The sequence below is a fragment of the Lissotriton vulgaris genome, chromosome 10, assembly GCF_964263255.1.
Source record: "Lissotriton vulgaris chromosome 10, aLisVul1.2, whole genome shotgun sequence".
Classification (NCBI taxonomy): Eukaryota; Metazoa; Chordata; class Amphibia; order Caudata; family Salamandridae; genus Lissotriton; species Lissotriton vulgaris.
In genome coordinates this window covers 625,893,428-625,906,129 of record NC_141698.1, presented here as the reverse complement: position 1 = coordinate 625,906,129, position 12,702 = coordinate 625,893,428, and the positions used below count along the sequence as shown (strand labels likewise).

The 12,702-nt window shown below is 39.6% G+C and overlaps 1 protein-coding gene across 1 annotated transcript in view; it reads left to right on the top strand.

Annotated features, from left to right (window-relative positions):
• WDR86 (WD repeat domain 86) overlaps positions 1 to 12,702 on the top strand; it is a 345,312-nt gene that overhangs the window by 44,426 nt on the left and 288,184 nt on the right. Inside the window, exon 3 of the mRNA XM_086941464.1 lies at positions 1,081 to 1,222. Coding sequence (XP_086797590.1) covers positions 1,081 to 1,222 — 142 coding nt within the window. The remainder of the gene's footprint in view (positions 1 to 1,080; positions 1,223 to 12,702) is intronic.

The window sequence follows — 12,702 nt, the reverse complement described above, 5'->3', positions numbered from 1 at the left end:
TGGTTGTTCTTTATTGATTGTAGTGACCCCTGAAGAAGTGCTTGCATGCACAAAATGCATTGGGTTTTTAGAGAAGAAACGCTGCCCTGAATGAAATATGCTTTAGTCGTGTTCTTTCGAAGAGGTCCGGATGGACACAGTGGGAACACAAGAAACTTGGGAAATTGCATTTTTACTCCACGTGTGGAATTAAAGTAATATTAAGAAAGAGAATAACAAGCAAAATGAACGAGGACAGCAATTGAAACAAAAAAAGAGTACGTTTATGAAGATGTCGCCTAGGATGGCACGATATAGCAGTGCGATTGGTTGGGGTGAGATATCGCCCCAAAGCAATGATTCCTGCCTCTTTCTCCCATTTCTGCCTTTTTTCTCTATTGCTCTGAGCCAAAGTTTGACGATGAGAAATAAATCCTGGTCTCCATAAAACAGTGCAGGTGTCGGCCACCTGTAACCACTCAGTGAAATTGAGCACTAATCATGCATAGTGGTGTAAAAAGTCCACCTAGCAAGGACTGCCTCCTGTGTCCTGTGTCAGGACTAGCTAGGTTATGGCATGCCGGATGAGATGGGAAAAGGAATTTTCCATTTTCAGCTCTATAATGGGTAACATGTTTTTGGACAAACATTGAGTGGATTATTTAGGGTGGAGAAGACAGGATTGGAGGTCTACCACTAAATGGCGCTGTTGAAATATCAAACAACAAAGATATCACACCCTCTCTATCGCCCTAACCACTAGATCGCAAGAGGAATCTAAATAGGAGGGCCATATATTTAGCTTTATGATATAGAGGTAGCTGTTTAATTGGCCACAGTATTTTTGAAGGCTGATAGTTCAATGGCGTTATACTGACATACGACTTTTGGGCAGCTGGCATGCATCATATAATCCAAAATGTCAGCTACTGTTTATCCTATACCTCATATAATAATTAGAAACAATTATATTACAATTCAATAAAAATAAAACGTAACATATTACCAAGGTACTGATTAAGCCTGAATTACAAATTTGATGTGTTGCTGTCCAATCCCTTATAACAAATTGTTTCTTTTTCTGGACTCGTTTGTTCCCAGGCCATGGAAGCTACATCACCTTCTGTCACTTGGAGAACGAGGTGGCTTTCACATGCAGCGCCGATCACACTGTCAGGAAGTGGGACGTGACGACAGGCCAGTGCTTAGAAGTTTACAGGGGGCACACATCAATAGTGAACAGGTGGGTAGCACTAGGGCGTCTTTCACAGCTGCATGCATGTTTACAAACATAACTAACACACTTACCCCTTTGTGTTGTATGTCAGCATATAGAGGACAAAACGACAAAGCTGCCACAATATTGTGGCCAAAATAACAAGCATCACTATACTGCCTGCGCGGTACTTAAACAATATAGCAATATATATATATATTACCTACTGGCGGTCGCCAATAGGTAGTTATAGTTAGGATTATTTTCAATGCAAAATCTCAACATCCTATTGTGAATAACTTTGGCGCCGGTTGAGGAATCTGCCTGAAAATTTCCTCAATTTTGCCTCGCGGCGCCCCGGTCCTTCCCAGAAAGTTTGGGGGGGATTTATCAAGCGGGGGCCGAGATAAAAGGGGGGTCCCAAAACGTGTTTTCCCCATGTTAATTTCCATAGGGCGGTCGACCTCACTTTTTGCCCGAACGGCTGAATGGATTTCCACCAAACTTGGCAAAATTGTAGGGACTGGTAGCCCGATGTGCCTTTGCTATGTCTCGAGATATGTGCTCCAGTGGATTTTTAAGTAATTTAGGTTGGTTTTTACGAAAATTAACTTTGAAAAAATATATATTGGGCTACATTGGGCTATATATATGTTAGAGCCCAAATGTAGCCCAATGTAGCCCAATGTAGCCCAAAGATGGCCACCAGAGACAAAAAAAACAAATGTAGCCCAAATATCAGCCAGATCTAGCCCAACTATAGCCCAATGACAGAATGTCCAAGAGTGTTCTAAAGAACAACTAGAGCGCTAACAGTCTTACTTATGACAAAAGTATGGCACACCTGAAGTCATCTTGATTGGAATAAAGTGGTAACACTTAATACATTTAATTTGAAAAGGAACAAAAAGAGGGGTTTCATTTTGCCATAGAAATTTTATATATATATATATATGTAGTTAGGAATTAGCATTTAAAAAACCTATTAAATTCACTGAAAAAACCATAGGTTTCACACCAGTTATAGTTAGGTGGAAATTTTACTTGCATAAAACCATTGAAATTCCCACGTTATAGTTAGTTGGACTCACTATAACTTGCGCGTGCAATGCACTGCTGATGACGTCACATATTACATCACTCATGACATGGTCAGTGACATCACTCATGACATCACTGATGACATCTCAAATGACATCACTGACAACATCATCCAGTGAATGTGTATCTTTATGAAAAATAAATATTTTTTATATATGTATACGTAAAGGTTGATGGAAGAATAAATGGGTAAATAAATGTCTAAATGGATTTTTTTGTATAAAATTGATTGGTTAACTGACTTATTAAATGTATCTTAGTGAATATATATATTAGCGAGTAATGTTTAAATATTAAAATATCTGTATCTGTGTCTCACTTTGTGTATAAGTGGCTGCATGGGTTGGTGAGTTTCTACATGAGTGTGTATATGGGTTATTAGTTGTTTTTTTGAGTATCAGTATCAGTGTCTGTATGGTTCGGTGGGGGATATTACTTAGAGCACAGATGCATGAATGAGTGACTCACTATTTGTATGTATTTTGAAGACAGCATGTGTGCAAGACTGTATGGGTGGATGATTGTGTGTATGGGTGGGTTAGTGAGAATGTGTTTTTATAATTGACTGTTTAAGAGAGTAAATATGTTTCCGTTTCTGTAGGAGTATGTGTAGTGGTGTGTATATAGCAGTATAATCAAGTAAATGGTTTTTTGATAGTTTATTTGTATGTGTGAATTTGTGTGTGAGTAACTATATGGATGAGTATTAGTGTGTAACAGGATGTATAGGTGTATGAGTACATATGATGAGTAAGTACATGCATGAGTGACTATATAGAACTGTTGGTGAATGAGCTGATGTGTATGTAGATGTTGGAATTACCTAATAAGTTGTTGTAATTGGTATTGGTTTCTCCTTTTTTAAGAAAATGTTAGTTTCTATTTTTGAATGTGTGTGTCAAAGGTTATTTTATGCTGATAGGTCTGCCACTTTGTCACAAGGATGTTGTCATCAGTGATGTCATTTGAGATGTCATCAGTGATGTCATGAGTGATGTCACTGACCATGTCATGAGTGATGTAATATGTGACGTCATCAGCATTGCATTGCACGCGCAAGTTATAGTGAGTCCAACTAACTATAACGTGGGAATATAGATATATATTACCACACAATCCAACTTTGTGTCGTCAGAAGCACGCAGGTAATCCGATATTTAGAGTATTTTTATTTGCAACCCCCCTCACCCCAGACAATATAAGAAAAAATAAAAGCATGCCATTTTCAAACTGAAGCAATGTATCCCTTGTATATTTGGTTATTGATTATGCAATTTGAGGTCCAGTTAATGATAATCAATTGGCATGACAGTATAAAGTCATCTTCGAATTGCGATATAATTGTTCCAAACAAACTGCAGCTAGTAGAGACAGCTAATCTTTCCACTAGTGCTTCTTCACCACTAAACATGAATTACAACAAAAAAAACAACTAATTTCACATGGCGCCCTGATAACTAGACAATAGAAAAAGTAGAGAACATGAATTTTAAAGATGACCATCAAGCTCTTCTTCAGTGTTCAACCCTATAGGTATATTTCTATTCACATAGAGTATATATATCGTGATTCAAGCCTCCTTAGTCCCCGTTCTCTGTTGCCATCCCCGATGTTAAATGTTGGAAAAAATTATGACGTACTGCCTAGAACAGAACATATTCTTATTCGAAAAAACATTGTATCGTCAGAAGTCAGGAACCGCAATGGGTACATGTTTTGCCTCCAGCCTGGCTAATTTGTTGCTAGGCTGGTGGGAAGAACAGGAAGTGTGCACAGAGGCAAATGACCCATACACAGAACACATCCCAATTTGGATCAGGTACATAGATGACCTGCCCCTGATTTGGGACGGGCCTCAAACTTTGGCTCTGGAATTCATTCAGAAATTAGGAACAAATGATTTAAATCTAAGTTTTATCCATAAAATAAGCACTGATTACTCTGAATTCCTTGATGTCAGTATAAAAATTGTGAATAACAAAATAACCACAAGTCTTTTTAGAAAATAAACAGCAGGCAATAAAATCCTACACACCTCCAGCAATCATCCCACACCACTGGTCCGCAGTTCCTGTACGACGAACTCCTGCGACCTTGTCGTAATTGTAGCTCCAATGACCGGTATGAAAATTAACAAACAACAATGGAAAAGAGAGTCAGACAGAGAGGGGCAATAAACTGCTTGCTGAGGCCAAAAAGAAGATAATTGGGAAAACACAGAATGAGTTACTGTTTAGTAACAGGCCCAAATCTAATAAAGAGAAGAGTGAGGCACCCAAGATGATTACCACTTACAGTAGGGGCTCAATTAAACTATGGAGATCAATGAAGGCTCATTGGAGCCTGTTGGAAGTAAAATCCCTTCATAAGGAAGTGCATAGGTAGCTCACCCAACATTACTTACAGAAGACTAAGATCAATAAAATACCGTTTGGTCCACAGTTATCAGCAGAAAGTAGCCTCAAACAATTGGTTAAATTCAGCTAAAGGTTTCGTAACATGCAATTCTTGCAAAGCTTGCACGAATAGTAGGCGTCGCCGAACATATACCACTGATTTGGAAACGACAAAGACAATCACTAAACTAATCACATGTATCAGTGATTTCGTCATTACGTTTTAGAGTTCCAAATATGTTGGTAATACAAAGTTGCAAGTAAAAATCTGAATCTTACAACACCTACGTGCTATATCCAACCAAGATTTTAACTATCCCACAGTATGAAATTTTGCTCAGAAACATAACAGCAACAACAGACTGTTACAGTTCTATGGGATAGATAGAGCAATGCCACACGAGAGAGGAAGTGACAGAGAGAAACACCTCTGTATTTTGGAATCGAGATGTATCATTGATCTCAGTACGAAAACTCCCAACGGGTTGAATAGTGGAGAAGAACTAGCAACCCATATAAGATGTTAAGATCCTTAATATTGAGCAGTAACGGCCTCCTTTCAGAAAGGTTTTTAAAAGGTTCACTAATTTTAAATGTGAGGTAATTAAAGGAGATGCCCTTAATCATTAAAGCTACTCGGCATCTAAAATATCTATCAAGCCTAAATGAGTATGCCAAGTGCATCAGGGCACCAGTGATCAACATATGAATATGAATTCAATCATTAGATGAGGTGTCAGATGTTCCAATAGGGCACTTTCTGGAGATCATTACCTCTCCCCATTTTTGTCACTTGGTTACAAACACTTTAAAAAAATAATTTTCACTCACTAATATAATCACATACTGTTGACTGTCCAGGGACACAGTGCACCTATGTGCTTATATTCCGAACATAAGGTAATAAATTAATGATTAAGTGAGTAATACATGGAGTACAATACTCATTATAAGTTGGTATGGAATCAACACGTACATTACGGTACGATTCTAAGAAATGCCATTGTTATCTCAATTAAGTATTCTGTAGAGTGTAATTATTGGAAGTATTTATGATGCATGCATAAATTGAGATGGGAATTAAATCTAACTTTATTGCTGCCTACCACTGCAAACATGTTGCTCGTATTTAAACTAATGACACCGTTTTTTAGAGCAAGATTTGGTCATGGTACGATCTCCAAAAAATGGTGGTTTGCTATTACATTAATTACGGCTGCCATCAAAGGGAATTGACTATTGTAGGCGCCAATGATTAACAGATGATAGTAACCCCTTCGATGCTCATGACGGAACGGTTCCGTCATGAGGCACAGTGGAGCTGTGCTGATGACGGAACCGTTCCGTCATGAAACTATAATGATAATGATTTTTCAGCACAGGAGGGGAATATGTGTAGCAGCGATGAGGTTAAAGGCAAACGAGAACTGCAATTGTTGGTTCTTTTAAGTATCCTGTAGTGTGCAATTATTGCAAGTTATTTATTATGCATGCATGTATTGAGATGAGAATTGAATTTAACCTTATTGCTGTCTGCCACCGCAAACATGCTGCTCATATTTACCTATTGGCACAGTTTTTCAAGAGCAAGATTTGGTGAAGTAACTTTATTGGTTATTTGTGGCAAGATTAATGTTGACAATCATGAATCAACATAAACAATTGTTCATATTGCAAGAACATTATGATATTGTCTATTGTAACTATTATCATTGATGAATGCGTTTAATAGCAAATGCTTATATAATCTGTTGAAATCGAACCGAGTAACACGCAATGACAAAAAGTCTTTTCTCACTTTCTATTAATTATTGGTTGTATTTTTAAGGGAATTTGCACATACCACATCACTCAATAAAGGCTTGGCCCGAAACAAGTCATCTTGGTGCACAATAAAATTATTGTGTGGTCCTCTGGTGTGCCGCTTTGTTTTTCCTCTGGAATTCTGGATGGGAATGCTTGGTCAAAGTTAAATGTAACAGCAGCTGCCGCCTTAGCAGGCACCGACACTACTGGAAGGAGAACTGCCAAGTGCAGCAACCAATAGTGTGTGTGTGTGTGTGTGTATATATATATATATATATATATATATATATATTCACTGAAAAAACCATAGCTTTCACACCAGTTATAGTTAGCTGGAAATTTTACTGACATAAAACCATTGAAATTCCCACGTTATAGTTAGTTGGACTCACTATAACTTGCGCACCTGCAATGCACTGCTGATGACGTCGTATATTACATCACTCATGACATGGTCAATGACATCACTCATGACATCACTGATGACACCATCCTTGTGACAGAGTGACAGACCTCCTTTCAGTGTAATGTAACCCTTGAAACACATATTCAAAAATAGAAACTAAAATTTTCAAAAAAATAGAGATACCCATACCAGTTACAACAACCAATTCAGTAATACCACCATCTATATACACATCCACTCAATCACCAACAGTTCTATATAGTCACTCATACATATATTCACTCATCATATGTAGTGAAACACCTATACATCCTGTTACACACCGACAGTCATCCAAAAGTTACTCACACACATAATCACACATGCAAATAAACTATTGATCATCCATTTATTTGCATATACAGCTATACACACACTACCACCTTACTTCTAAGGAAACTTACACATACTTACTCTCTTAAACAATCACTTATAGAAACACATACTTATTTAAACAAGAACTCTTTCAATCTCTCACTCTCACATTTACTCACTTATATACATCAATACTCACATATACTAGATTAAAACATATGTAGTTACTGATAAAGACACTAGTGAGCCAGTCATTCACTCACTAACACACACATATATACACTCATCGGGACCAGAGACAAGGGAGACGATCCCTTGCATACAACCACGGTTTGGGGAATTCAGAATTACATGTATTTTTTGTGGTAAGACCATCTTCTATGGTGAACAGAGCATAAAGCTCATCCTCCTTGCTGGTGACAACCACAATTGCCCCAAAAAACTCTAATTTTTTCCTTTTTTTTTTTTGCTCCAGTTGAGCCATTTTCAATTCCCTGTTTTTTGTTTCTCCCCATAAAAATAACAAAAAATATATAAAATAGTTCATAAAAGCCAAAAAAAGTACAAAATGTTCAAAAAACATTAAAAAAATATAAAACCACAAAAAGAAGAAAAAAAACAGTTCTTTTTAGAACTACCTCCAATTTATAAAAAAAAGGCTACATTTTTTAAAAACTCTGTCATTCTTTTTTCCCCATGGTACGCTCCCCGGTGCGCGTACCGGGCACTCACCCCGCGCAAATAAAAAAAATATGTTTTTTTGCCCCGCGGGGCCCTTTTATAGCCCCCACATCAAACCTAGGAGGTCAGGGGGGTCTACTCTGCCCCCTTATGGTCATTTCCCCCTTTGTTTTTGCCACCTCTTGTGTCTCGATCCTACCGAGACACAAGATGGCGACCGCTCCGGACTGTTTGGAATGTTGAAAGACACCCGAGAGCCAATCAGCTTTCCGCGCGCGAACTCGCGTAGCGCGCTGGTTAGCTCCCCGGTGCGCGTACCGGGGCGCGGCCATAGATATATATATATTTTTGAACCTAAATTACTCAAAATCCACTGAAGCACATATCTTGAGACATAGCAAAGGCACATCGGGCTACCAGTCCCTACAATTTTGCCAAGTTTGGTGGAAATCCATTCAGCCGTTCGGGCTAAAGGTGAGGTCGACCGCCCTATGGAAATTAACATGGGGTAAACACGTTGTGGGACCCCCCTTTTATTTCGGCCCCCGCTTCACGAATCCCCCCCAAACTTTCAGGGAAGGACCGGAGCGTCGCGAGGCAAATTTGAGGAGATTTTCAGGCAGATTCCTTAACCGGCGACAAAGTTATTCACAATAGAATGTTAACTCGCGCGCCCGCAATCCACTGCTGATGATGTCACATATTACATCATTCATGACATGGTCAGTGACATCACTGATGACATCACTGATGACATCTCAAATGACATCACTGATGACATCATCCAGTGTCTGTGTGTTTCTGAAAAGTTAAAATACAATGAAGTTAAAGTTAATAATTTACATATTGAAGAATGAGTGGATGTATGAGTGTCTGGATGAAGGATTTAGTAGGTGCGTGACTGACTGTATGAGTGAGTGATTAAATGAGTCTTACTGAATGCATTGGTTAGTAACTAAACTGTCTGAATATGTGCATCAGTATGTCTGTTGTTGTGTAAGCTGCTGCATGTGTTGATCAGTAGCTATGTGAGTGGCTATATGGGTTATTGATTGGTTGTTCAAGTATTTGTATGTGAGGGTGAGTGTGTGTGTGGGTGGCTGGGAGGTGTGTGACTCTGTGCATATATATGTGAGCAGTTGATTCACTTGGTATATGGGTTCAAGAGTGCATGTGGAAAGAGCTGTATGGGGGATTGACTGTCTGCATGGATGTGTTGGTGAGTGAATAGCAATCTCAGTGCTCCATGTCCAAGTAAGTACATATGTAAAACACAGTGCATGTGAGAGTTGCCATATATAAATGACTATACATGAGAGCCTGTGATTGCGTAAGTGACTGTATGGTTCAATGTGTACTTGTATCAGTGATTGTAAAAGAGAGAAAGTATGTGTTAGTATATGTATTGATGAGTGACCGTATGTATGAGTGATTGTATGGGTGAATGAGTGGATGTGTGTGTAGACCTAGAAATCCGTGAGTGCGTATGTAGTTACTGGTATTGGTGTGTCAATAATTTCAGGAATGGTAGTTTGTATTTAACACTGGGTGTATCAAAGGTTAGATTAGAGTGTGAGGAGGTGCATCGTATTATCACATGGATGATGTCATCAGTGATGTCATTTGAGTTGTCATCAGTGATGTCATCAGTGATGTCATTTGAGATGTCATCAGTGATGTCATCAGTGATGTCACTGACCATGTCATGAATGATGTAATATGTGACATCATCAGCAGTGGATTGCGGGCGCGCGAGTTATAGTGAGTTCAACTAACTATAACGTGGGAATTTCAATGGTTTTGTATGAGTAAAATGTTCAGCTAACTATGACTGGTGTGAAACCTATGGTTTTTTCAGTGAATTTCAAAGGTTTTTTAAATGCTAATTCCTAACTATAACGAGTGTGAAACCTATTGTTTTTTTACTGAATTTCAAAGGTTTTTTAAAAACTAATATAACGTTTGTGAATCTTATGGTTTTCTCAGTGAATTTCATAGTTTTTTTAAAAGCTAATTCCTTTGTATATCGACTTTGTAACCTACGATTTTTTTTTATTAGCTGTTTTTTACAACAATTAATTATATTGTTTTTTAAAAAAAATTATTTGTTCAATGTATATATATATATTTTTTTTCCTGGTGCGCTCAGGGTGCGCGGACCGGTGAGCTTACCCGTATCATTTTGTCTTGTATCGCTCCGGGTGCGCGCACCGGTAAGCTCTCCCGAGAGCGCACCGAGAGCGCTATTTCTGCGTCCATAAAAAAATATGTATGAAATGTAAATAATAATGCAAGACATTTAGTACCATACTTATTAAAGCAGTATTTTTGATTTACGAAATGAAAATGATTTTACATTTCCGTAAAGCTATCAAAACGTCACTCAAGCGTGCCGCGTAAGCGCCCCCGGAAGCGCCTACGTTCGCGCCGCGTAAGCGCCCCCGGAAGCGCTCCGATGCGCGTAGCGTAAGCGCGTCAAGTCATGTGACCTTAAAATAACTCTTTTCATTGGTTGCGAACAGTTTTTTTTACAAAGAATGAAATCCCCACCCATTTCCTTCACTTCTTCTTTCACTTTTGTGACTGCAAGACTTGTCTTTTTGCTCTTGGATCATTGTTGGATTACCATGGCTGCCAGAACATCCAGCCGCGAAGATGACACCGAGAGATTTATTGATGAAGAGGTTCCTCAGCCCCGGGTAAAAGAACACTTCATATGGAAGTTTTTTTTCCATTTCAGATGATAAAAAAAAAGTAAATGCTCCAAAGGTGGAGTGCCGAATATGTCACACTGTCCTCTCACGGGGTGACCCCACCAAAAAATATTCATTTGGTAACTCCACCATGATTCGCCACGTCGAGAGGAGGCACCCCCAGAACTTTGCCCGGGAGAGTGTCAGAGCTCCGGCACAAGAGGCTCCCAGGGATGGCGCCTCTACTTCAACCGGAGGACCAACTACATCGGTGAGGGGGCGACCAGAAGAGCTGATCCCCAATATTCAGCCTGCTTTTAATGAAGCTGTAATTAAATGCAGAAAATGTGATCAGCTACTTTGTTATGGGGAACAAAGTGTTATGCTCATGGTTCGAGCATTAGACAACCACCGCTACCAACCCCACTCCTTATTTTGATTATTTTTTTTTGCTCCTGTTGAGCAGTTTCCCATTCCCTGTTTTTGTTTTTGTTCAAAAAAAAGAAAAAAAAAGTTCTTTTCAGAACTACCTCCAATTCTCATCAAAGAGCTGCATTTTAAAAAAATGAAAAAGAGTAACTGAAGTGGAGTGCAGTGAGAGAAGAGAGGAAAATGAGTGAGAAAGCAAAGAAAGGGACGAGAGGGGAAGGGAAGTAGGGGGACTAAAAGAAGGTGAGTGTGGGGAACGAGAGTGAAGAGAAGAAGAGTGAACATGGAGAATGTGGATAAGTGATGAAAATGTAGTAAAAGAACGGTGGTGTGGAAGGGTAAGAAAAAAGCAGTGATATTTAGGAAAGAGTGGGGATACAGACTGGATAAAGACAATTGAGTGTGAGACCAGGTGAGTAAGGCAGTGAAGAAACAGAGAAAGTGAAAGAAAAAGTAAGAGTAGAAGACTGAAGGCCTCATTTATGAGGCTATGTGTCACTTTTACGCCGCCGGTGCGTCACTTGACGCACCAGTGGTGTAAAAAATGCACCTTGTTGAGTCATATTTACAAAGTGACGCATCTAGGTAGATGCGTCACTTTGTAAACCCCTGCGCCACATTATACCTGCGCCAGGTGTAATGTATGCAAAGGAGGCATATTGACGCAAGAAAGGGTCGTAGAAGTGACGCAGTGAAATTATGAGATTTCACTGCGTCACTTTTACGACACTGTTGCGTCAAAATCTTGCGCCTGCCTCACAGCAGGCGTAAGACTGACGTAGGCCCTTTCACATGGGGCTGGCCCCATATGAAAGGATGCTTTGCTGGAGTTGCGTCACTTTTGTGACACACTCCAGCAATGCATCACTTTTGCGCTTACAGATACGTCGGTATTTCTGACGTATCTGTAACTCCTTGCAACATAATGCGTCATACATTAAGTATGACGCATGAGTAGAAGACTAAAGGCCTCATTTATGAGGCCTTGTGTCACTTTTATGCCGCCGGTGCGTCACTTTTTGTGACGCACCAGTGGTGTAAAAAATGCACCTTGTTGAGTCATATTTACAAAGTGACGCATCTAGGTAGATGTGTCACTTTGTAAACCCCTGCACCACATTATACCTGCGCCAGGTGTAATGTATGCAAAGGGGGCGTATTGACGCAAGAAAGGGTCGTAGAAGTGACGCAGTGAAATCTATGAGATTTCACTGCGTCACTTTTACGACACTGTTGCGTCAAAATCCTGCGCCTGCCTCACAGCAGGCGTAAGACTGACGCAGGCCCTTTCACATGGGGCTGGCCCCATGTGAAAGGATGCATTGCTGGAGTTGCTTCACTTTTGTGACACACTCCAGCAATGCATCACTTTTGCGCTTACAGATACGTCAGAAATACTGTTGTATCTGTAACTCCTTGCGACATAATGCGTCATACATTAAATATGACGCATGAGTAGAAGACTGAAGGCCTCATTTATTAGGCCATGCGTCACTTTTACGCCGCTGGTGCGTCACTTTATGTGATGCACCAGTGGTGTAAAAAATGCACCTTGTTAAGTCATATTTACAAAGTGACGCATCTAGGTACATGCGTCACTTTGTAAACCCCTGCGCCACATTATACCTGCACCATTTGTAA